Genomic DNA, 27,345 nt, shown 5'->3' with positions numbered 1-27,345 from the left:
AATTATAAAGCAACTGTTGTGGACACTGCAGGATACAAATATAAATTACGTTGGTTCCTGCTTTCAAGGATCTTAATCTCCCAGTAGAGATAAAACATATGCTCAGATCATATACATGATAAGTGCAAAATAAAATAATTGGGATGGGAGTCATAAAAACAAGATTAAACAGTACTGCGAAAACTCAAAAAAAAAAAAGGGAAAGCTAATCCCTTTGGATTTAACCAAGGAATGCTTCCTGGAAGAAAAATATGTTGAACTGGGCCGAAAGGAATATGAAGCATTTTGACGGGTGGAAATGAAGAAAATGACAGGAGTGGAATTATACCTACTAATTCCAAGGTACGGACAAGTTTAGCTGAAGCATAAGGAAGGTGGGGGGCGTAGGCTGGAAAGGTCTCCTATGGCCAGTCTCAAATGGCAGGTCAGAGCGCTTGGGTTCTGATTGCTCAGGGCTTAAGGGCTCTTGGAAAAGACTGAGCATGAGAGAGTCCCTGTCCATGGGAGGACTCTGATTTACTGCTAGGATCACAAGGGGGGACAGGCTGTCACAAGGAGACCAGGAAAGTGGCTACTGAGTCACCTGACCCAATTTTCTCAGTTAGGGATGTGCTGAGAAACACTAGCGTGTGTTAAGACAAGGCATGCCAATAGGTATTACTTAAGAAAGGGTCTCCTCGTCCCTACAGTCTAGGCGAAAGGAAGTGCTCCGTGTGGCTGGGGAGGAGGCACCCAGGTGCAGCCTGTCAGTAGGCCCTTCTCCCTGCCATGTCGCTTAGTTGGAAGAAATCAGTATTGTACCCTGGGATCATTTGATTGGTTCCAGTCAGAATCTTAGTTATCAGGTTCAATGTTCTGTGTTCAGCAAGAAGAGACAGAATGTTCCATGGTTTCCAAGTATACTCTGGACCATGTCAGCCTTCTCCTGATCCTATTAATGACCCAACTGCACGGAACAGTGTGGGATGAACTCTTCTGAGAAGGGGAGAGTGTTTGTGTATTTGTTTGTTTTGTCCTGTCTTTTTGCTGGATCCTGAACTGGCCTAGACCTCCTGCCTCTCCCCTAGACTTGACTTTCCTTTCATTGGAAAACTTCATTAAGCATCTAGAGCCCTCTTCAGGGGCCAATTTCCCCTGCAGACTGCATACCAGAACAGAAGCCTGTCCTCGGTATTGTGGCCACTGTAGAAAAAAAAAGTCATCTATATAAATGACATTTTACTTAATCCTTTTCCTTTTCTCACTTCCCTGCTTTTTCTCACTTCCCTGCCATTAACCAATAAAGAATTGGGAGATAGAAACAAACCAAAAAGAAAAAAAGAAAGAAAGAAAGGATCTCCACACCAAAATTATTTGGAGAAATATAAAGTTTACACAATTTAAATGGGTTGATTTGCAGGAGGACTATGTAGAGCCTTTAATATTGAGAATTGCATGGAAAATCTTAAATGGGGTAAAATATCTACCCTTTCCAACATGATTTAATCTTTATTTCACGGACTATCTCATGAAACTGCTGTTCTCTGGAGCACACTTTGGGGAAGTTGCTCTGTGCGTTTCCTAGTGATGGCCGGAACATGAGTGGTGGTCACTGGCCTGGAAAACAGTGATTGGATGAGTGTCCTTACGGGGCAGCACCAGCCATTCCTAGTACGTAGCAGGCATTCAGTAACTAGACAGAAAACTAATGCATGCAAGAGTGAATTACTAATTGATTAACAATACTTGGCCCAGGATGGGCATCCCAAGATTTCCGGGAATGTGGGGAGTTTTGACAAAGTTTCAGCTATGCTAGAATGGTAGTATCATGGAAAGTTAGAAGAAACTGGTTTAACGTTGATCACTTGAGTATTTCTTGCAAAGCCATGGAAGATCCAGCTAGAGGGTTTCAGCAGGTGCTGGAACTGTGGACTTGGGTGAGAAGTCATTGTTTTTTCCTCAAGAAATGTATCGTTTAAAAAATTTTGGCTAAGATGTCTCCTTGTTTGAATTCTGGGTAAGTAGCAATTTTCATATGCAACTTACTCTAATACAAGAAGATAACCATCAATTTAGTCTGAAAGAAACTTCAGGGTTAACAAAGCATCAGGCCTATGGTATTTTTTGTTTTTGTTTTTGTTTTTCAGTCAGACAATAGCAGGCATCCCCATTTTCATCAGTGAATTTTTTTTCAGTCTGATTTGCTCATGGAAGTTAATTAATTTTTAAGTTTAATATTTTGTTCTTTCATTCAGGTATTTGCATTTGATTATTGCTTTTGGTCCATGGATGAATCTAACACTACAAAATATGCTGGTAAGTTGGCGTTCTCTCTGCACGTGACGGTTGGGACTCTGGCCTCTTCTTCCATTACGTCTGTTTCCTTTAATTATTCTGGAGTTCTGTTTTTCCCATAAAAATTTGCACTCATCCTTTCCAATTCTGGCACGTGGGCTTTGCAGTCAATAAGATTTGACTTCAGCATCCGGCTCAGCCACTTGCTGAGAAGCCATGGGCAGGTCTTTTTTTTGCAAACTCATTAGGCTTCAGGTTCTTCCTTGTAAAGGGGGTATTCAGTGTCGTCGAAGGTGTTCGAAGGATAAGAGAGAATGGGGAACCACTTCAAGCCATAAATGGAAGCTGTTGTGGTCACCAGGTGAAGAGGTTTAACGTGCCAGGCCTTTCCCTGCCACTGACTTTCAGAGAATGCGCTGCTCCAGTTATACAAGCAAAGCACGGACGGTGTCGGTGTCTAGGACCCCTCACCTCTTGAGTGTTCTAAAGCAGTCAGTGTGATATGGGCTAAAACTGTACATTCCTCAGGGAAACATTGCCCCCTGGCCTCACATTTTGCTGTTGTTCCTCCCTTGAGGCATTTTATTGCTGTTCCGTTGAATACAAATGACTGCTTACTTTATTATTTGTGATCGCAGAGGAATCTTAACCTTTCCTAGGAGTTACTACATTAGCTCAAGCGGGAAGCATTTGTTTTAGTGGAGGAGGTCTTTCATTTCTTCCTTTCTGATCGTGTCCCACTTTTCTTAGATAATCTAGTCTTAACAGGGCTGTTTTCTCCTTATTTCTACTTATAAGAATATGAGCTGAATGACTTTCTCATTTACTTAGAAAAAGAAAGAAAAAAAAGCGAGGGGATGATGGAGAGGATGTAGGTCTTAAAAAGATTAGAAGGCAAAGCAAGCAAGTTACTTGCTTGTAGGAAATTTTATTTATTGGTAGCCCTTTCCTTGCCACGTAAAGCAAATTTGTTGAGAACGTACTTGGTAAATAATAAGGCTTTCTTCAACAGTTAATAGTCTTGAACAAAGAAAATTCCTTCTGTTTCTCATGTTGGGTAAATTAGCCTTTCTTTCCAAACATTATTTCAGCAACTTCAACAGTGTATTTTATTAATGTGAATAAATAGTTCTTAGTGTTGGTTGTAATTAATTTGTTGTTTTTGTTTTTTAATCAGTCCTTTGGGACTGTAGATAATAAATTCTACAGAGTCTGGAATGGTCTGTCTTGACTGTCAGCACTGTGTATATTTTTTTGCTGGGTGTGTGCTTTTGGACTTAAGTAAGCAAAAGTTAAACGCTTCATACTGTGATAGAAACGATTGAGGACAAATGCAGTGGCTGTACAAAGCCCAATCTCTCACTCTGTTCTCTTGATGTTACTCAGGATATAGTCAAATACGGATTTCTGAATTAAAACTCTTATTATGAAATTCTCAAATATTTTCAAGGACTCCTCATCACTTACAGATAAAATCTATACTCCTTGGATGATGTTTAAGGTCTTTTATCATGTCGCCCAGTCTTCCTTCCGTGACCTCTGCTCCATGACTCTCTGCCACCCATTCTGTTCACCAGCCCCGTGTTGTTTGTTCCTTCTATTTAACCCAGAAAGCCAGAAAGTCTCAGAATAGTTCCTTAAGTATTTATGAGACCCCTACTGTGTGTGCAGCCTAGGAAACCCTTGAAAACGAAGTTAGAAAGCAAATGAATGCGTAACAAACAGCAGTAAACATTTTGAGATAATCCTTAAACTCTAAATTTTACAAGTTTTAAGTCCTATAGAAAAGCCAAGGCGGGGCAAAAATCTGGAAAGACTGAAGTTGCCTGGGAAGGCATCATAGAGAAGATGGGACTGAAGCTGGACATAAAAGTTTAGCATGGGGGGAGGGGATAGCCCAGTGATAGAGTGTGTGCTTAGCATGCAGGAGGTCCTGGGTTCAATCCCCAGTACCTCGGTTAAAACAAACAAACAAATAAATAAATAAACCTAAAGTGAGATTGAAACTGGTAAAAGGTACTTGATTAAAATGTTTAAAAAAAAAAATGTTTAGCATAGGTTTAGCCAAAGGGCAGTATGGAGGGCATCCAGACAAGAGGAAGCAATATGGTATCAAGGAAAGCACATGGACTCTGAAGTCCATCCTGAGTTTAAATCTCAGGATGCTTGCTTTGGTTCTCTTAGACAGTCTAATCTCTCTGAACTACAATTTCTCTTCTGTAAAATGGGGACCCTGGAAATGATAATACGTCTCTTACATATTGTTATAAGGGTTAAATAGGTAACTTAATGGGCTGGCCCATGCAGGGTGCCCACAAATGATGCTTCATTTGGCTTATCTGTAAGCGAAGATGCAGAAGTGGGGTGAGCATGGCATGTGGCACTGGTCTGAGCAGAAGGTGCCTCCTGCAGGGAATCTGTGGGAGACCTACTTGTACATGTTGACTGAAACCAATAGTAGGAAAATTTAACTAAGACTAAGAAATGTAGACCGATACGGTGAAAAATAGGGGCTATTGGAGTGATACGGTTAAAATAATACTTTAGGAAGATTGTTTTTCTTTCTTTTCCATTTCTTTAGAATTACATCCTCCATTTCTGCCCAAAGAGACCATTGTAGCTTTCTGCGGTGTATCACTTGTGTCTCTGAATATAAGACAGACCTTCTTTTTTTTTCACTAGAAATAACTTTATTAAGTACTGTTGATGAAATTCAAATGTGAAACCCAAGATTTCTGTAGCTCTTCATTATAAACAGTACGCTCAGAAATATTTTAAAAGACAAAAATGATTTTTAAACACACTGATAGGGTAAACTTTACTAAATTTTAGTTTGCTTGATCACATCAATTACCATGTTCCAATTAGCCCTGAAATAAGATTCTCTTGGCCAATGGAGCAGTGTCAATTTATAAAATGTGAGGAGAAAGTTTCTTATACTTTAGCTATCCCCATTATTGTACAAATGCTGTGACCACCCCAACAAAAAGTAAAATTCTTGCTTTCCATTGTCTCAGGTTTTGTTACACTCTTTGTAAAAATCTGCCTAGTAAATGTATTACTAGTTGATTGGTTTCTATACTAATTTGATTTCCTTTCCTCTTTAGTTAAAAAGAAGCAATTCCTTTTCAGTTGTGAATAGAAACATTAAGATAGAAGAATTCATTCTCTGATGGGACATAGAGGAAACGGAGAAGGGGAAGCACATAGTTCCTGAAACCGACCTATTTATCAGGCTTAGTGAATAATGGCATCATTGATACTGAATCCAAGCTCTTAAGGCAGCTCTCAAAACTTGGGGGGGGGGGTGCGCAGAGAGCAGGAGGGGGAGGGGAGAGGGAGAGATGAGTGCATGGATTGAAAGAGCCAAGAGAGGCCGAGGCTGTCCGTTTCATGGGCTGTGTCCAGGGTTAAATCCTCAATTATGTTTTGTGTCACTGTTTATTAAAAGCTACAGCAAGTAAGAGCTTCAACTCTCAGGCTGATTTAGAAATACGTTAATTCTATATTAAAGTTGTAATGGCACTGCAGTGGGCTGGTTGGACTGGGAAGCCTGTGGGCTTTTAAGTCAGACAGCCTGGGTTCCAGCCCTGCCCCCAGCACCTTTCATCTATGTAAGGTCGGGTGAGGTACTGACTCTCACAATGCTTCTGTTTCCTCTTAGGTTAAATAAAGATGATAATAGTTCCGATCTCATAGGGTTGATTTGAGGACTGTGTGACCTGCTTGTGTAAATGCTTAAGTCCACACTAGGTACACAGGAAGGGCTCACTTAATATTTATCATTGTCACCTTGGAGCAGTGGTACCGACAGTAGCATCAGCCCTTTGGAGAGAAGATGTATGTGCTCCTATTTACGAGACCTGGTTTTGCCACAAACTGCTAAACTTTGCAATGTCTGTCTCTTCATCTGTGAAAGGAGGAGATACGGCCTAGAATGATCTCGGATCTCCTCCAGCCCTCTGGTTAAACATGAATCAGACATTTTATGCTGGCCACACAGCTGTTGCCGTGGACTTTTCAGAGGCAAATCAAAAGCTTGTTTGTTAAGCCGTTTGAATTGCATTGAATCATGCTCTAAGACAATTCACTTTTTAAATATACTATCTTATTACTATATTTTGGTTAGAGAGGCATGATAATACTTGTCTGCACATAATTCTGAATCTTTAAAGCAAAAACCCTTGTGCCAGGGCTAAGGAAAAAAAAGAAGTAACTTGCAGAATTAGGCACCCAAAGCATGACATTTCCATGTAAACCCATTTCGCCTCCTCTCCCCAACACCACGCACATAAACAGAAATCCACATTTAGGATTATAAAGTTACGGTGAATACTGATCCGCTTGAGGGCATCGTAACAGATAATAGGTCTTTGTAAATGTTTAAATCACTACTTGTTTCATTTAAGGGATTCTCGACAAAATATCAATATTTTTTTTAATCACTGCCTAAAATATGCCATGTTGGTAAATAACTGACTTCCAGAAACCCTGGTTTCACTTTTGCTGTTCTTCCTAGTGGGAGAATATTTCTCATAAACCTATTTTCTCGTGAATCTTCATACCAAAAATAAAAATCCATCTCGTGGGACATATCTGGGGATCGGTGTGGCCATAAACATTCCCTGGCCTGAGAGAGTCTAGACTGTGGACTTAGAAATTACATAACCGTTCTTGCCATATGGTGTGTTGCTCAGATTTGCTAAGATGGGTTTTCAGGCAGTGTAATACCCTGCAGTTTAGGAGAAATGTTTTACATCTGATTCTTGTTCTGCTAACGTTGCTTTGTATCATGAGGGGACAGCTGATGGCCTCCTGGCGGTGGGCTTATTACTGTGGGGAGAGTAGCCATGTTTGATGGGAGGGTTTGTGTGCCCAGAGGTAGAAATGATTTCTGTTTCATATTATTTAACTGTGCATCAAAATGTATGTTCTCCAAGCTGACAGTAACCATAATAGAACCAATTTTTTAAGCAGAGTTCCAAATATTTGTTTTGGCATATTGCATTGGCTCCTTATTTTACTACCCAAGTGTATGGGAAGCCCTCGGCAAGAGCCTTGCATAGAGTAAATACTCAACAGTTGTTAGCTGTTAAGTTTATCTAGGCTGTAGACGTTTTCCCTGTGGTTATGAGAAGCAGTAGTACCTGACTATTTGAAACATTTGTTAGAGATCCACTATAAATGGTGCATGCCATCTTAAAAGACATTTATGAAACAATCTGACTGCAGAACTCTGGTAGATTTTTTTTTTCCTTTGCAGTCTTTTACAAATTGCCTCACCCATACCTAATTTGACAGTTTTTTAGTGACTCACTTTTATCAAGTTATTCCTGAGCATCTAGCCTAGTTTTCTTAGAAACAGCAAACTCTCTTTTTGCATTTGTTAATTATATAATTACACAACTGACATAAACCATTTAGGAGCAAACACAGCTGACCCTTTGTAAGAACATAACTTGGCTGGTTGGAGTCCGGAGAGTAGCCTAGCAGCTAGGTGATTCAGTGTGCAGTCGGCATGTGTCAGTGTATTTTACAGGTGGAAGAGGGAATGTTGGTTAATTCAGAGAATCTAATATTGTCCCAATTTTACAGATAAGGAAACCGTGGTTCAGAGAGATCTTGCTGCTTGTGAGAGAGCTGAAAGCAACAGTAGATATGGGTTTGGGTCCCTGACAATTATGTGCAAAGATACTGTGAATTTGACTGCAACCCCAGGCTCCTCTCTTCTCTCTCATCCCAGCATGAGTCTCTGTTAAGGAAGTCATACTGGAGTGCTCTGGCTTGGAACCTAGCCAGGAATAATCTTAATAGCACTCTCCCTCCTGTCTGAGAATGCCTGGGTTTGATTTGAGCTTTGTTTTAACTTCCCCTCAAGTGCTGTCAATATCATGCACCCCATAGTCCAGAAGAGATGTTGAGTCAAGTCTGCGTCTGTATCAGAGAGAGACAGTGGAAAACACCGTCGAGCAGGTAGAGATGAACGTTTACTTTCTCAGCAGTTGTGGTATGTGCAGACGCCCTCCTGAATCACTCCAGAATGGAGTCTCTGTGAGACAGTCCTCACGGGCTTTTCATCGGGGCCACAGGCCTGACCCCCTCCTCCGTGACTCAGCCCCTTTATTGGGCCACAAAACAGGGAGCTGTGGTTCACTGCCAGCTCTTGGCTGGTCCCAGCACTGTCTCTGGGTGGAAACACCCATCCGGGTGAGTCACCCACGCCCCGCTGCAAGTGAGGCTCCTGAGGACAGCAGTGCTGGTAGCTCCTGGGGGCCACTGCGGAAAACGGCCCCCTGGTCTACCTTGACCCCCTTGGCCCAGTTTCTTGGGATCCTTTTACCAGGCCCCTTAATGACAAACTTCTGTAACTGATTAAAACTTAAATCTAGTGTCATCAAGTCAGGCTTTAAAGCCCTAGTTCTTTTATCTAAACTACATAGTTTTTGGTCATTGAATGTAAACCAGGTTTAAAGTCCCTACATGCAAGAATTTCCGACAGTTGCACTGTTTGAAAGAGCTTTACTGAAACCTCCGTGTTAGGCATTCCTCAGCCCTTTAGGTATGTGTGAAGAACTTGACTGGTCTTGCGCTGTCCAGGTGCTCTGATTTGGAGCTGGGCCACCTGCCAAGTCCAGACTCATCAGAATCGCTAGGGCTTGTCAGGAGTGGAAAAACACCCTCCCAAACGAGCAGGCCCGGGAATTTAGAATCAGAAATATTAGGCTTAGCCATTTGTTTTCACTCTAACTCCAATGAGAAAAGAGCTGGGGAAAAGAAGGAAAACTGGAGATTGTGTTTAAAGTGACAAAATTATTGATTGTGTTGAAGTCTTGACTGCTCTTCCATGTCACTGTTTTAGAAATAACTCTGTGCCTGTGTCTTGGCCAGCCTCGTATTGACATAGTGTTTCTTTCAGCCATGATCTATGTGAGGCTGCCTTGTGGAGTGCAGATTGTGAGTAAGATAAGGTTATGCCCTCTGATTTTGTTCTTCCTCTTCCTGAAACGTACCCACTGGGATGTTTCACCCGGTTCCTCGTCGGTAGTCAAGTGTTAGCAGATGCGTGATATGTGTTTTCCCTTCCACCCCTAGTTTCTCATCTCCTCTGCTTTGCTGTCTGGGCCCTGCGATAGAGAGTTACCCTGGTTACTCCGCTCCCAGTGCACAGGCCTACCAGCTTTGAGGCCATTGCTGCTACTCCCTATGGGGACAGAGTATCACAAGTGTAGAGACTTAGGGTGTTAGCTTTTCAAAGACCTGTATCGTGTGACTCAGGGTTGGGTGGGTCAGGTCTGTGACTCTGCTCTGCTGTTCTGACATTCTGTTGTGGGTTGCTTTGGGCATGCCTGTGCTTTAAGGCTTGTCCACACGGTTCTAGGTGTCTAATCATAAACCCCACAGAGGAAATTGGCATCTTGGTCATGGTTATGAACAAGTGAGGTCAGGTTTGCCCTGTGGACTCCCTGTGCCAGGCATGTGGAGCTGACGTCTGCAGAGCGGCCCTGGCATAGGGCCTGTGGAAAAGCCACGAGGCTCTTCCTGGGTTGGAGCGTGTTGTGCCTTTGCTCAGGTTGTCTGGGCTAGAAACAGATGCTCACAGCTCCTCCCGTTCCCCTTGGGACTGCTGCTCTGTCCCTCCTGGGCTGCGGGGCTGGTACTCACTCCCCTAGACAGACACGCTTCACTCCGAGTGTGCTCTCTTGTCGGGAAACGCTTGCGGTGGGGATGATGCATCTTCTGTGGGTTCCCTGATGCCCACCAACCAGCAGCACACACAGCTCCTTTTTTATTGGTGAGCTGAGCTTCGAAGAGCAGTTGGCAAGTCGTTTTTTTTTTTTTTTTTTTTCCTATGCTGAAAAAAGGGACTGCTGTGTTTGAAAAATAGAAGGAACAAAAGAGGGGAAAAAAAAACCCCTTCAGTCTTTTGGAGAAACCAGACTCTCCTTAGTAGACTGTATAAGTGTCTTTGATAGTTAATATTTTCTCTCCATCGCAGGGTGAAGTTTAGAGAGCTGGTTTATGCTGAGGAGGACAGGCACCTGTATAGTGTCTGCCAGCATTTTTAGGCTTCGGTTGACAGTCTTACTAGGTTTTTAAAAAATCGTTTATTGTACCAGTGGTGCCTGAAAGCCATGAAACCAAAGAATGGGTTAGGTATAACCCCAGCTAGGGGTTCCTACAGCTACAGCGGCACCAGGATAAAGGGAGCTCTATTCATAATTCTATTGATATGATTTATTAAGTTGTTTTTCCCCCTGTACCTTTCTGAGATAATGTTACAAGAAAAAATGTTCAATGGTAAATATTCCTCCTCCGCTGAACAACATGGGTCAGCATATTCTGGCCCGAATAATTATTAATGTTGCTGTTCCTTCTTCCTCTCCTCATCATGACCCAAAACACACACACGTTTACACGCCCCTTTCTTCCTTTCTTTCTCTCCAGTGTGAGTACACCACCACCGCTGTATGTGGTCAGTGCAGTCTTAAAAGTGGGACCCCTAGGGGTGTGAGAGAAAGAGCAATAAATGATTCCTTTAAATTATTTGTTTCTAAGAGTAAGTGTCTTTTCTTTTGCCTTTAAAATTGGATTGCCTCACAGAATTGTTGCAAAGATGGAGGAACTATTAAAGGAAAAATAATTAGATGATTACCTCCTTTTCTACACCAAAATGAATTATAGTTGATTAAAGATTTAAGGGATGGTATTAATTATAGACATTAACTAAAATATATTCTAGGCTTCTAACGGCCAGACCCTATAGTAAATGCTTTACCGTATTGCCTTATTATTTCATACCAGCAACAGTAAGATAGCAACTGTTATTCCTGTTTTACTGATGAAGAAACTGAGGTCTTGCCCAAGGTTACGTAGCTGGTAAGGAGTAGAACTCAGGTTTGGAAATAAAACTGTATAAATCAAAAACAAAACTAGAAGAAAATGTGCTGTGTAATTTGGGGTAATAATAATCCAGAACGATTTTGGAAGCATAACATATGCCATAGATGAAAATCATACAGGAAAAGATGAGAGAAGATTTGAATGTGAAAGACAAAAAGCTTTTGTATGACAAAGAACAACAGAAGACCGAAAAATAAATAACAGACTGGTGGAAAAAAAATGTGCAACGTATGATAGACCAAAGGTTAATATCCTTAATATATGATGGGCATTTTAAAAATTAATATTTTAAAAAATTAACAACTAAACCAATTGACTTATAAACATAAACATAGGACCCAAATAGTTTACTATAGAATAAATAGAAATGGACAATAAACTAAGGAAAGGAAAATTTTAATTTAACAAAACAAGAGGCTTTTTTTTTTTTTTCCTGTTGATTTAGTCAAAACCAAGAAGAACGCTAATAGCCAGTGTTATTGAAGGTGTAGAAAGAAGGCTCACGATTGCTAGAGGAGTTAGTAATTTGATCTTTTGGAAGTTTGCCTAGTAAAGTGAATAGAAAAGTGCACAAAGATACATACATAAGGATAAATATTGCAGAAATAAAGGAAAGGGAAATCATCTAAATATCCATAGCAGGGAGCTGATTGCATCGGGTAAGCACATAGTGGGAGCTAAGCAGCTTTTAAAAAAAAAGTTAGTGTATCTTTGTAGGGGTGCGAAAGTGTTCATTATGCCTTGTCTTTGAATAAATTTCCCTCCAGACATGAAGCTATAGTGATAAAATGGGTTCCAGTCTCTCTAGAGTCTAGTCTTGCTTAGATTTGTAAAAATACATGAACTTTACAATATAGTTCTTTGTATTTATCATTTTATGTATCATTTTGGGATAGATATTTAATGACAGAAAAGAGAAAAATTCTTTCCAGAAACACAGTATAATTGTTTTTGGCTTTTCCATGTTCCATTTCATGTTTCCCAGAATTTTTTCCTGTCCTACTTATAACTAAAACTTTATTAAATATAATAAATCTGAATTATATTCTGTCTGTCAAATGTAACTAAATATCTAACTGAAAGAACTTGACTTTTTCGAAAGTGTATGTATTCATGTAATGGAAATCAAAGAGACTAGTTTATATTTTTTTTCAGTCACATATTTTGTTTCAATGTGTAGGAAGGAGGTAACTATGGGTGTCTGTAAAAGTGTAATCTGTAATTTTTATCAAAATTATTCAATTAGTGATTACACATGTTGACACGTCTATTCACAACCCAGCACCTCACTTAACAAAGATGATTGTAATCTTTAGGGGCTCATTAGAATTTCAAAAACAGCCAGACTTCGACCAGGTGTAAGCTCTACAATTAAACGTTTCTTTTTAAGTTCAATAAACAATATTTTGATGCCTCAGTCATCACTAATGAGGAGAGGGGCCCCCAATTAAATACACATTAGTTTGAAAACAGCAGTGTCAACAGAGGAACAATTCGGTAAATAAAAGTGCTTCCTGGTGGTACTTTGCCAGGTACTCTGCCAAGATGCTACAGCTCCTGTTCTCAAAGCTCGCGATTCAGTAGAAGAGACAAAATGGGGATGGGGAAAAATACTGCAGTGTGATAAGTTCTGGAGTTTGTTTGAAAAAAAAAATTACCGTGGAGAACAGAGGTGGGAATAACTGATTCTCTGTGCCACGCAGCACGAGCCGCTGATTGCGGATGAGCTCAGCCCGTTTGGGAGTAGCACCCACAGACCCAGGCCCTGCCACTCACTGGTGGCCTAATCCTGGACAGATGACTCACTCTTTTAGAGCCCCGCCCCCATCTCTTTATTGGTTATAATCCATACCTAACCACACCTGGGCATTGCAAAGATTCCGTGATAAAGAATATATAAAGTGTGCTGTAAACGGTTCAGTTGACAAAAAATTAATTTTTTCTTTTTAGCATACACAATAAAAGTATACAAGTTAAATAGGTTAATTCATATCCTATTTAGTATTGGCGATAATTTGGAAATAGGCCAAACTTAAGTTTATTCTTATGTTTTTCTGTCCTGGAGCACTCTTTAATCATTTGGTTTATTTCTACTGTATTTTATTTTATTTTTAATTTTAATTTTATTTTATTGAGTTATAGTCAGTTTACAATGTTGTGTCAGTTTCCAGTATAGAATACAATTTTTCAGTTATACATGAACTTATAAATATTCATTGTCACATACTTTTTCGCCGTGAGCTACCACAAGATCTTGTATACATTTCTCTGTGCTATACAGTATAATCTTGCTTATCTGTTCTATATATACCTGTCAGTATCTACAAATTTCGAACTCCCAGTCTGTCCCTTTCTACTGTAGTTTTAATATGCACACCCTGGGTGGCTTTTTATGACACGTCATAAACCTGTTTTATGTAGCTCTATAGCAGTCATTCTTGTTTTTTCAGCTAATGATCTTTGGTTTAAAAAGGCCATTCCTAACAAGGAAAAAGAAACCTTGTGTTTTGCCCTTGGAAAAACACTGAGAATATAATTTCGCGTAATTCCAGCCTACTCAGCACCAGGAGCAGAAACCAGAAAGTATTCCATTTCACTACCTGACAAGCGAGCAGATACGAATTCTTGATTGGTTAATGACTTCAGGCTCTGCAAAGCAAGGGTGAAAGCTCCTTGGCCCCAGTGCTTCTCTGCAGCTTAATCCTTTCCTCAACTCAAGCCCTTGCTGTTTTTTAGGTGACTAAATATGAATTGAAATTTTGAATTACAATTCATAGGATGTTTGCCCTAGCCAAGTCTTAGAGCGTCTTGTCCCCACCCTCAGCCACTCCCCTTCTGGGGGCTTGTTCACCAGTGTGGAAGATCAAAGGAGACTGCTCCACCCCTCTTTGTGCCAAGAAAGCAGTGCTATTTGAATGCCTTCGACTGACGACTTACGGACCGCACTTGGGGCCTGGCTGAGGACCACCATCAGCTCTCACAAGCCTGACTTCTGGCTGTGTTAAATAGATTTAAGCCTGTGCATAGGCCTTGGGAATACATGTGGAATGAGAACGGTCTTCTGAGAAAACGTATCAGAAAAAAAATCAATGTTTTTGAAAGATCAGCAACACGATGGGTCAGTTATTTTCTTGATGAACCCAGGACTCTTAACAGCTTAACTCTTAACATAAAAGCAGTTTTAAAAGTGTGTGTTTAGTGGATAATTTTGACAATACTTGATTCTTCTCAGTGCATGTTTGTGTGTGCGTACACACACATCTTTAGGTAGTCTTCACAACAAACACATATTCTTAGGAAAACCTCTTACAGTTACACCCTTTTAAAAAAAAATTCACATATTCCATTGACATTTTAAAATTCCTCTTAGATGGAAGTCAGAAGTTGAGAAATAAGGTTATGTAAATTTGGTATATTTTTTTCTGATCCTTTTTTTTCTTACTTTAGCACACATCGATATCCCCCATACACACTTCTTGACATAAATTATTGCATTATACATACAGCTGAACTTTTTGTTTTTATTCAACAATGTTTTTGAATTCTAGCATTGTTTACACACGATTTGTTTTGTTTTTTTTAACATGGTGTGTGATATTCCATCTTGCAAAATAGTCACATTTTACTTATCTGCTCCCTTACTAATGAGCATTTAACTTGATTCCAGCTCACGGTATTATAAATAATGCTGCCAAGAACATCCTTTCACAGGGGTCTCTTGTCGGGGTGAGTCTCTAGGGCAGATGCCTCACAGTGGATCAGAGGGCCTGGGCGTGGTCCCTTTTATAGGTGCTGGGAGGTTTTCCTTAGAATGGCTGCATTTGCTGATTCTCCTGCTGGCAGCTTATGAAAATACCTGTTTCTTCCATCCAGCTATATTTGATACTGTCAAAAGTTTATTTTTTGCCAACCTAATGACTGACAATATTATTTCTTGTTTCACGTTTGCACTTTTAAGAGTTCCATCCACGATAAGTCATAGTATAACAAGAGGCTGCTAAAATCAGATGCATGAAAGAAAAACATACACACCAAAGCTTAGGTTACGTTGCATTATTTCCAAATGTGAAAGGAATTGTCAGGTAGGATAAAAAGATTAAACTGACTCATCTTTGGACAAATATTTATTAAGCACTTTGTACTAGGCACTAGGATTACAAAGATAAACAGATTATAGTCTCTGACATTAGTCAGGGGCTTCTCGTTCCAGTGGAGCAAAGAGGTACTTAAACCAAGAGTTTCTGCAGAGAGGAAGGAGAATTATTACTTTAATTCTTCTAATGATGGAGGATAAATGTCAGGCACCAATTTCAGAGGGTTAGTAAATGCTTCTTTAAGTGTTTAAAAAGATTTTCACACCTCTATTCTTCAGCTGGACACTACCATAGTGTATATAGTACATGGCAGAACACCCCCAAGAGTTGCAGTTAGCTGTAGATGGGCTCACAGAACAGAACTTGTCCCTGAACCCTCTGTGGGAACACAGGTGAAAGGTGTCTGTGCTCAGCTCATCACCTCTACCGGCAATGAACAGTTTCTCAGCACCTGGCAGGTACTTAGCACCATACTAGGGCAGAGGTGTACACACACCAATATGTGTATGATGTGGTTTCTGGCTCATCAGAAGCTCAGAGTCCAGATGGAGAGATAAGACAATTTATGTTGAATGACACTTTAATACTAACTCAGGAGAAGAAACTAAACCAAACTTCAATGATGCTTCCATATGGCCCACAGACAATAGCCATGCAGGAAATTGTAATGCCCAGAGGAATGACTTAGATGGAAACAATGGGTAAGATCATAAATTGAGCCAGGTACTGCGCTCTTGTTTAGACAAGTCAATAAAATTGCATATATTGAGCTGTTAACACACAGCCCTACAAACAGTAGCTGTGCGATACACTTAACATCTTTTTTGGGTTGAGAAAATGTTGTTAATGACGGGCTCAGTTATTAATACAAATATGTCAAGAAAAACCATGTTCTCTTTTTATATTTTTTGCTTTTTTTTTTTTTTTTAAGGTCAGGAGGTAGTTTTCAAGTGCCTTGGGGAAGGAATTCTTGAAAAAGCCTTTCAGGGGTATAATGCTTGCATTTTTGCATATGGACAGACAGGTAAGTAGCTGTTTTTCTTTGCAGTCAATGGTATCAAATGTATATTTCTTAAAACACAGAATTAGAGAACACTTTGGGAAAATGCTTCTGACTTCGTGGGTTTAGCTGAGTTAGGTGATCAAAAGTAATCCTCTTTTGGAGGTTCAACAGTTGTGGTAATTGAGTAATTTCAGTGTTTATGAGCAAAGCTAGTTTCAAACTATTAAGTGTCATTTTCCTAAATTATAGTTTTAACCTGATTTCGGACTAAGAGAATAATTACCAGTTTTCAGTATAAGTGTTATAGTGAAAAGCTATAGAAAAACTCCTAGTGTCATCCTGTACAGAGGACTTTCACCAGGATACGAAAGTGATGATAGGTTATTAAACCTAGTCTAGTGATACAGTTGGTTGGAACAAGCAAAACAAAGACAGACTAGTGGCTCAGCCATTAACCCTCTGAGCCACCATTATTTCAACTCTAAAGTTGGAATAAATCATGACAATACTGCCAATTGTCACATCGCAGGACAACCAGGAGAGTATATATGACAGCACTTTTACAAATGTGAAATATTTGGTGGGTAAATGCTCTTAATGGAACTTGATGCTGTATAGTTGATATTTACCATACGTACTTTTGAAGACTGTGTATTGGTGGTGGTTACATTGGTACCCATCCATCTGTAAAGGAGATGTCCCCCGGATCTTGCAGGGAGAGTTGAAATGAAGGCCATGGGTATAGTGGGAAGAATAGTAGCCTTGGTGTCTGGGGACCTGGGTTTGAGGACCAGGTGGCTACTTCTGCTGTGTGACCTTGGCTGATGGACGCAGAACACTTGTCTGGTTGAAGCATTACATTTTGCTTCCTCTTCCGTCCTCCTTTCTTTCTGCTTGCCTTTCTCCAGGCTCAGGAAAATCCTTCTCCATGATGGGCAATGCTGAGCAGCGGGGCCTCATCCCCAGGCTCTGCTGCGCTTTATTTCAAAGGATCTCTCTGGAGCAGAATGAGTCTCAGACCTTTAAAGTTGAAGTGTCCTATATGGAAATTTATAATGAGAAAGTTCGGGATCTTTTAGACCCCAAAGGGTAAGTTAGTGGTTGAAATTAACCTTGTAATTAGAGTAATAATTTTAAATGATCCTGAAGTTAAAGTTGCGGGAGTATGTGAATTTGAGCCCTTGGTCACTGTTCTGGTTTCAGTTCATTTACTGAGAAATCGTCAGCTCCTCAGAGCCTCTTGGTGTATCCAGTAGCCATGGTTCATACTATATTCGTGTATAAAGTTGCTCACATATGCCATTTAAAAGGATGGTTGTTTTTTTTTTTTTTTTTAATGTTGATGTTATTTTGCCACTATGGTTCATTCGTAAAAATTGAGTTAAGAACGACACATTGGTCCTTCCATTTACGTTGGAAAGCAGCACCTCTAAATGGGAGGGAGAATGGTTGAAGGATTCACACGGCCCAGCCTAGGCAAGTCGTTTTCTTCCTGGGATGTGCGTCAGAATCACTCGGGAGATTGTTTTCAGGACCCGTGGGCCTGAGCCTCACCTATAGAGACTATTCAGTAGACCCAGAGGGAGACCCAGGCATCTGTAATTTTTTATAACTAGGTGATAAAAGCCAGATGAGTTTGATTCAAAGGGAAAGGAGAGGGCCATTTACTTTTTTTAATTAAAAAATTTTTACTGATTTTTAAAATAATATATATTTATAAAAATTTAGAAAATAAGTAAAATGTAAGAAGAAATAAAAATGACCTATAATCCTGCCACTCAAAAATAGCTTCTGTTAACCCTTTGGTACTTTTTGATCCTGTGTCTCAAATCTCCAGGTGGTGTGTGTGGTGTGTGTGGTGTGTGTGTTGAGTGTGGTGTGTGTGTTGAGGTTATTCTCTACATACAATTCAGTATCCTGAGTTTTTTTTATATAACAGGATGAATACTTTCTCATGTCATTAAAAATAAATTTAAATGCTTTTAGCAGTTGTATAATCAAAGGCATAATGAAAGGTATAAGATCAAAATTATGGGTGGCAAGGAAGTGACCCAGTCATAGGAAATGTTTTATTTACTTTAAAGTTAATAACTCTTTAATCCATATGAAAGAACATTTATAATACATGTAAGGTATGAAGAATAATAAAGTCAACAACTGCCCTACTCACCATTTGGCTTAATAAATGGAACATGACCCATGTTTCTGAAGCCACCTGTATGTTCCTCTTTGATCCTATTTCAGTCTCTACCACTCCCCAAGGTAACTACTATTAGAAATTTTATGTTTCTCATTGTCTTCCTCCTCTTTAAGAGTTTACACATAATTTTGCACAATTTTTAACTTTGTGTAAGTGGCATCGTAATATGTGTCCTTTGGTGAATGGCTACTTTTCCCCTTAATAATTCACTTGTTCTGATATATGAAGTAATAATTCATTCATTTTTACTGCTCTTTAGTATTCCGTTGCATGATTATAGTATAATTTATTTATTCTATCTTCTGTCATTTATATGGTTTCCACTTCTTACCACCTCAGTGCTGCTCTGAGCACTCTTGGACGGTTCTCCTGGTATATAAATGCAGGAGTTTGTACCAAGAGTCTGTACATGGTTGTACCAGTTGACACTCCCACTAGCCATGTAACAAGAACTCCAGATGTTAGACACCATCACAACACCTTGATATGGTGTTAGGTTGACTTTTTCTTGTTCATGAGGAGTGTTAAAGAATCTGGTTGTGCAAACAGAGCGCGCTGAGTTCTGGTCCTTGTGCATCCAAGCAGCTCTGAAGACGTGTGTTTGGTCTGCCCTTGTTTAGGGTACAGCAGAATTGCTTGTTGTCACCTTGCATTCTTCATCCTTAAAACAGAGTTAGTAGAACCTACTTTGTGAGATTGTTGTAAGATTAAGTGAGGTAACTGAGAAGTTCTTAGGGAACAAGGCCTAGACTTTGGGAAGTACTCAGTCATTCTTAGTTACTTTTCTCCACACTTGAGTGATGTCTAGCATTGACTCTTGATTTGAAAGGTGACCAGTATCTGATGCCGTGAAAAAGGTGGCATACACAGTATGGCCACAATACATAGCTTTGCTTTGCGTCTTCACTTATCTATTGATAAGCTCTTCAGATGGGTCCTAGACCAAGTTTGGCATTTAAAAATTCAGAAGAGCCCTAAAGTCTTCATCAGCAGAGCCAATTCTAAATGTAGGATAAATATCAGTAACTACAAACAATTACTATAATTTAACATCACTTTCTGTATAAAATTGTCAGCTTAGAAAACAGCCTTTTTTTTTTAATAAAATAGTCTGAAGTTTAAATTCAGTTCTGGCATGTTCTTTGCTTCATTTTCTTTTTTTTTCTAATTTTCCCCCCTGCTGTGTGAAGCTGAAGTTCATCTACTAAAGCAAGTTAGCCTGACCTAGTATTCTGTGCGCTGGCTGTTTAGTTTGGGAGTAGAGATAGAAGTTTTAAAATAGTAAGTTACTATAAATAGAAATCAGAGTATAAAAGACATTCCTCATAAGGAATGCTGTTTTGCTAATCCAAATAAAGTAGCTTTTAGACTATTTTTTGATAGTTAAAAGCAATTCTACCGGAATGGCAATCTTAAGCTTCTGAGTACTTTTTAAAGTACTTCTTTTTAGAAAGAAAAGCTTCAAGCTGGGTCTGATTCATTCATTCCTTTTTTCTTTCTCCCAAAGGAGTAGACAGTCTCTTAAAGTTCGGGAGCATAAAGTTCTAGGACCATATGTAGATGGTTTATCCCAACTGGCTGTCACCAGTTTTGAGGTAAGTGTCATTCTTAAAAAATGTCATTAAAAAACTGGCAGTGAATCGACGTGTATAAGTAATGTTGAATATATTTTTATGCGATGCTTTACAGCATATTGATACCATTCATGGTCTCAGAAACCCAGGATCAGCACCCCCCAAACAGACAGAAAGGGCACTCTTCAACCTGCTTGGTTGTGAAGGTTGTGCAGTGTGGCTGAGAGGCCCAGCGATTTGACGTTGCTGAGTGTTTACACTAATGCCACTCTTTGAAACTCTTCTCCCCGAGGTTGCCAGGATGTCCTTCTGGACAAATCTGGACATACGTGAATACTGTTTGGTAATTAATTCAGCCCTTTCCCTTTGACAGGGTCTCCTGCTTCAGTTTCCATTCCTTTCCACCCTACTGGATCCTCCTTCCATTGACTGACCCGTTTCCTTGTCCTACTCTTTGACGTCCTGGCTCGATGTTTTACCCCTACTTTTATTGTCATTGCTTTAGAAAGCCCTTAAGACAAACTGCTGTCTGTTGCTGAAGAATGCTGATAAATAAATGAGCAAGTTCACCCCCCTCCTTAGATGTGCCGTGGCAGTTCTTGCATCACTTCACACTCAGTGTGACTAAAATTCATCTGCAGGGGAACCCGCTCCAGACAATTGAATGTAGACAGTTTTAGTATTGCTTAAATCAGAAATAGAGTGCAGTCACCACTTTAAACACATTGAGATCCGGAAATGAACTGAAACCCCTCTCTGGCAGGAAGGCGCTAAGTCAGCACTTTTGCTAAGATGCCTGGCTCGTAGCTCAGTGTCTCGGGTCAGTGTCCACTTCCTCCTGTCGCTTACTAGTAAGAGCTGGGGAGCTTGTGCTTTGCATCCAGCTCTAACTCGTACTAGATATGGGAAAAATTATCTGACCTCCATGAACTTCAGTGTCCTTGTGTGCGAAATCAGGAAAATACTTCTTTTATAAAGGCTCATTCTTCAGACATTGTATAAGACCCCATAGGTTCCGGGTGTTCTAAGGCAGGTGTACAAAGTCAAATAAGGAAAGGTCCCTGTCCTTGGAGAGCCACAGTGTTGGAGAAGGGAGGCAGATCAGCACACAGTAGATGGCTGTCCGGAAGAGTTAGAGGGAAATAAAGTAACCACTGTTATTGGGTATCTGGAAGGCTCAATAAATATTAGCTCTTTTCGCCTTAGGAACTTGCAGAGGGAAAATAGGTAATTAACAGTGAAAGAGGGCAATTGCGGGGGGAAGAATGGGGGAAACATTCATACACTGAGAGAGTGGAAGCTCACACCAGGCTGGGTGGAGATGGGGCAGGGAGGTGCACGTGGAAGGGTGGTGACATGCGTCAGAGGGGTCATAATTAGTACATGTCCTGTCCTGGTGGGCGGGATTGTGTTCTCATATTTTTTGCTTATAACATTTTTTTATGCTTTGCCTCTAGGATATTGAGTCATTGATGTCTGAGGGAAATAAGTCCCGGACAGTAGCTGCAACCAACATGAATGAAGAAAGCAGCCGCTCCCATGCTGTGTTCAACATCATAATCACACAGACGCTCTATGACCTGCAGTCTGGGGTGAGGGACCGGGGGAACCTTTGATGGCAGTAAAAGAACTCAGAATACCTGCGTGGGTGAGCTGTTTCCTGGCTGGATTCAGTTGCTGAGATTTTATGCTGGCTCTTCTACCTACTAGATGAGCCTCTTTGCTAAAGTCATTTAATTTGTTAGGTCTTCCTTTACGTATAACTTCTTTAAAAAAATTGGATTCGTTGTGTAAACTGCCTAAAGAGCACGATGATGTCACCATACAGTTTTTACTATGTATCCTTCCATACTGAAATTCCCCTAAGAACAGCTGAGTTTGCCTCATGGTTGTTAAGGGATATTAAAGAGGAAACCACAACATTTAGCCTGAAAAAAAGAATTTGATCTGAATGTGCAGGAATCCTCATGTCCCAGTGTGTTCTCATAGGCACTTAAAAGCTCCAGCTTTCTGCCTATATTCTGGAAAACTGAGTGAGCTTGCAGCCCAGGTGCAAAACACAATGCTGTACTGCCACCCAGCTTCAGTTCTTACCCTGAAATTGCTCGTCCAAAGAGCCCTGCTTACCACTTAAGAAGAAGAGACTTCTTGAGGAGTTTGCCTTCTTGGCGCAGGATGGTGTCAGTTACAGGGCTGACGTACGTGTAGTCACCTGTGCAGTTTTCACATTCACGTGTGTTGTTTCTCTCTTGTTTCCCACAACTAGAACTCGGGAGAGAAAGTCAGCAAGGTCAGCTTGGTAGACCTGGCGGGTAGCGAAAGGGTGTCTAAGACGGGAGCCGCAGGAGAGCGACTGAAAGAAGGCAGCAACATTAACAAGTAAGGGGGCTGGGGATGTTCCGTGTGAAACTGGAACATCCCATCCAGCTCTTGTGTGTCTGGGGGGGCTTACTGTGTGGTCAGGGGTCAGAAGGTTCCAGTCACAGGTGGTTCAGAGTCTGTGTAGCTTTAGTAAACTGGTTTCAAGAAAAACATCCGCCTGCCTCTACTGAGATACGTGACGTTTGAGTAAAACTGCATGGTGCAGCTCGGCTCAAACATTGTACAAACTCATTGTGTCATTGTGTCATGTCGTCTTAGGTAAGTACAAGTCACAGTTCTGTAAATCAAATCCTATCTTAACTGCAGGAGCTTACTCTTTTTTTTTAATAGTTTGTTTTTGAGAGGCGAAGTAATTAGATTTATTTATTTATTTTAATGGAGATGCTGGGGATTGAACCCAGGACCTCATGCATGCTAAGGATGCACTTTACCACTGAGCTACATATACCTTCCCCCTCGAAGTGCTTATTCTGAATAGAAGCTCTTCAGATCCCTTTATAAGGCTGATACTGTTTAAACATCAATACTGCCCCCCAAAAAAGGTAACAGTTATTGAATAACTGCCACTCTGAAATCTCACCCTTTGCCTTGAGTGCCTGCAGTGTGCCCAGGGATGCTGCAAAGGCTGGAGGAGAGCCCAGCTGTGCAGGACGTATAGGAGTTGGACGGGTGGGCAAAGAAGATGAAGGCATGCCACACGGAGGGTACAGCGGGGCACAAATGAAGGGCTTGTTCTTTCAGTCGCGCTGTATCCCAGGGGGCTGCTGATATGCAAGAGAAGTCCCCCTATTCTCCAGCATGAGAGGGGACAGAGTTTGCATTGAAGAGTGTGTACACTTTAAAAAAAAAAAAAAGAATATGTACTTGAGCAGGACTCCTTGAGTCTGATCCTGCGGGCACCCCCCCCCCGCCCCCCGCTTACTGGATGTATCTTTGTCATGGGCAAGTGAGTTCACCTCTCTGTGCTTCATTTTCCCCAACTGTAGAATGGTGATAATCGCAGTACCTACTTTGTAGAATTGTTGGGGACTAAATGCCCATAAGGTACTTAGAACAATGCCTGGCACGTAGTATGCACTGAATAAATATTAATTGTTGTAGCTATTATTTGTATAATCTGTATAAACAGCATGATCATTATTCCAAGTTCAGCAGGAAGTAGTTTCCTTTGTACTTACAATATTTTTTTCTGTTGAGACATAATATGCAGTTTTCTATAGGACAGAAGGTGACAAGAGGTAATATATTCAGGAACATGTTTGTGCAGCATGCATTTTAACATGATGCTAGCGCATTGTAATTTTACAAAAGTTAAAAATTAGCAGTGAAATATCACCCCCTCTATCAGATGGACACAGCCATGCTCACTGCGCAGCTGCTTCTTTAGGGGGTTAACTTCCAGTCATTCTGTCTCCTGCTCTAATAACAAAGGATTTTGCTCTATTTCCTGACAAGGCATTGCAGGAGCCCAGACTGGCACTGCAGCTCTGCGTTCCACAGTGAGTGCAAGAACCAGGATGGGAAAGCAGAAATGGGAGTTTGAGGAAGCAGGTACCAACGAGCAGACTGTCACCCCCTATAGATTTGTGGCTGGGCGTTTAGGAAGACACTGGGAATTCTGTGCTATGGATTTGTGGGAATTTAGAGTATGGCTGGCCTTGATGTATGATGATCACTTTTACTGACCTCTTACTATATGCCAGGCACTGTTCTCAATGCTCTATATGTAATAACTCATCTGATCAGCATTGTGAGATGGGTCTGTTATCCCCATTTTACAGATGAGGAAACCGAGGCAGAGAGCAGATAAATAACGTGTCCGGGGTCACAAAGCTCTAAGTGTGGATCTTAGATTTGGTTGTAGGCAGTTTGGCTCTAGAGCCAGGCTCACCCGCTGTGCTGTACGGGGGGTGCCCAAGTGTTCTGTTTGCCTGGAAGAGTCCTGATTGATACTTTTGTCCCAGAGTGAATATTCATAGTGCTCACTTCAATTTGGACACTAAATTATGCGGTTCCCAAACTGGACTACCTCATAGCCACATGATCACGTAATTTAGATACTCCAGCAACTGGCTCTTTTCCATGATGGCTTGCTGCATTGAATGGAATTCTCTGGAGCATCCTGCTGTCTGTCCTTATACATATATTAGCTCTTTCACAAATGGATGGATGTTTTCCTTTCCACTAGTCTATGAGATATCTACATTTTTAGGGCTCTTTATAGTTTTCAGTGCACTTTCATATGCACTCTTTCATATGAGGTTCCTAATATGTATTTTTAATCTGTTTAAAGATGAGGAAACTGATGGTTGGAGTTATGTAAGCCGTATGAATACAAGCTGAGCAGACATTTAGTAATAAGCCTCTGCTTGTGTCTAGCACTGCACTAGATGCTGCAGATGCAAGAGGAATTTAGATACCATCATAGACACAATATTGCTTCCCTGCTCCCCAAATACATCTAGGTCCTAATTCCCAAAACTTGTGCACCTGAGACCTCACAAAGGGGTTTTGCGGGTGTGATTAAGTTAAAGGTTTTGAGATGAGAGGATTATTCAGTGGGTCTGATGTAATCACAAAGCTCCTTACAGGTAAAAGGAGGAGGTGGGAGAGCAGAGTGAGAGTGATATAGGGGGAGAAAGACCTCACAGTCCACTGGAGATGGAGGAGGGGCCAGGAGCCAGGAGCTGGGGGTGGTTTGCAGAAGCTTGAAGAAGCCAGGAGACGGATTCTCCCCTAGAGCATCCAGAAGGAATGTGCCCTGTTGACACCTTGGTTTTAGCCCAGTGAAGCACATTCTGGACTTCTAGCCTCCAGACCTGGAAGGTAATACCCTTATGTTGCTTTAATCTGCTGTGTCTGTGGTCATTTGTTACAGCATGACTGCTGCCCTCAAGGAACATGTAGGCTAAGATGCAGTAAGTTTCTTCATCTGAAAAAGCAAAAGGTGGGGGGCGACTTTCTTGACCAGGTATTGTTGAGAAGTGCTACATAACCCAGCATTTAAGCGTGGAGCTATTTTTTAGGACACGTTTACCAGCCTGTGAGTGTTTGCCAAGTTGCTCTTATGCTTTTCCCAAAATAACTGGCTTGAAGGGAGTGGAGCTGCCTCTGAACCTTAGTCCAGGGCTGTTTTCTTTACTGCACACGTCCCTCCCATCTCCCTGAGTTGGTGCATATGCTCCGGGAGCCCACCATGGATCCAGGTGTCCACCAGGTGGCCTCCAAGTTCTCAGCGTGGTCCTTGGTATGTAGTCACTGAGTGAATGGGACATCTCCTTACAGTAAGACCATGCCATGGGCTCTGCGCAGCTGTCTTAGAGAGCTTTATGGAAAGAGAGGCCGACAGTCCTCCACCTGCAATTCCAGAATCCAGAGTGCTCTGAAAACCCAGTGCTCTTCTGTTTTTCTTCACAGCTCACTTGTTAATGAACCTGCATCTGAACTCTGATGAGGTCTTTATCTTCGTTTATGGTCTTTATTTACTCATTTAGTGTGGCCATTCATAAGTTTAGCTGTAGACATGTTTATTTATTTATTTATTTTTAGAGGAGGTACTGGGGATTGAACCCAAGACCTCATGCATGCTAAGCATGCACTCTACCACTTGAGCTATACCCTCCCCCTAACTGTAGAAATGTTAATGAATTTTTACTGTGAGGTGCTGCCCCAGGTGGTCATGTGTAGTGTATCTACTGGATTTCCTCTAGTCCAAAATATTCTGAATTTCAAAGCACACGTGGCCCCAAGGATTACAGACAAGAGATAAATGGACCTGCGCTTTTTTGCTCCATTTAGCAAATGTGTTTCGAACACTGACTTGGGCGTAAGAAGAAAGGGATGAGTAAGATCAGGCCCTGGCCTCGGGAAGTTCAAGGTCCAGTGGGGAAGGACACCTTTGGAGGGGGGTGTTAAGACATTAAGTGCTGTGGAAAGTTCCACGCAAGGTGCAGTGGGAACGTGGGTCACAAAATAGCTGGAAGTTTCAGGGAGGGCTTCCCAGAGGAGATACTGGAGTTTCTTAGCTACAAAAACGAAGTGTGTGACCTTCCTGAGCTTCAGTTTCCTCAACTCTAAAATGCAGTTGAGGAAACGACACTGTGAGTAAGGCTGTTATGAGGATTCATTAGTAACTGTTTGTAGCGTGCTTAGAGCATGCTTAGCTGCACATAGTAAGCTCTGTGTAAGCGTGTACAAATAAGGTAAAATAAATAACATACTGAAACGGCTGCCCAGTAGTTCTACAAAGGCCTTTTTAAGCGTTAAAGTCAGTGGCCAGTCGAGTGCTAGGATTAAAGAAATCGCTAACATGTTTCCTGGGCTTTCTCTCGACCTCCTGTTGGGGCTTCTTTGGATGGAACGTTAATAATCCTCTTAAGCAGACCTGTCCGGGACTTCACCCAGACATTAGTGTCTGCTTAATGAGCTATGGATTTAGGAGCTTCATCTCCCCTTAAGCTCTTAAGAGCTTTCCAGCGCACGTTACTCCTTTACGCGCAGCGCTGATGCGCTGGGTGGCCGCACCGCCATGGCTTGTTCAGGGCTAGGGCGATAGGTCGTCTGCAGGCCATCTTTTCAGGGGACGCATCTGGAAAATTCGTCTGCTGCTGCACCTGTCTACTGAGGGTGGGAGGACGAAGCCTTTCCCTGCCGCTGCAGTCTGGCTGGTTCAGCTGCTCTGAGAACTCACTTAGCTCACAGAACCCTCTCTGATAACCCCAGGAATGGAATTGAAAATGCTTCTGCTTTATTCTCAGCATTGCCTGCCACTAAATGCAAACAGTATTCGTCTGATGACTATCTTTCCCAGTCTCATTTCCATTTCAATTACTATAGTCGATAATAAAGCATATGTTAAACGTTTCCAAAAATGGGTTCTACTCAACACTTGTTCTAGGGATATTAATATATGTTACT

The 27,345-nt window shown here is 41.2% G+C and overlaps 1 protein-coding gene across 1 annotated transcript in view; it reads left to right on the top strand.

Moving 5' to 3' along the window:
- The window catches only part of KIF13A (kinesin family member 13A), a 172,616-nt gene that overhangs the window by 86,144 nt on the left and 59,127 nt on the right, over positions 1-27,345 (top strand). The window contains 6 exon segments of the mRNA XM_031435159.2: positions 2,235-2,295; positions 16,201-16,293; positions 17,181-17,361; positions 19,980-20,067; positions 21,504-21,638; positions 22,313-22,425. Coding sequence (XP_031291019.2) covers positions 2,235-2,295; positions 16,201-16,293; positions 17,181-17,361; positions 19,980-20,067; positions 21,504-21,638; positions 22,313-22,425 — 671 coding nt within the window.

Source organism: Camelus dromedarius, chromosome 19 (genome assembly GCF_036321535.1).
Source record: "Camelus dromedarius isolate mCamDro1 chromosome 19, mCamDro1.pat, whole genome shotgun sequence".
Taxonomy (NCBI): Eukaryota; Metazoa; Chordata; class Mammalia; order Artiodactyla; family Camelidae; genus Camelus; species Camelus dromedarius.
This window is presented reverse-complemented; position numbering and strand designations above follow the sequence as displayed.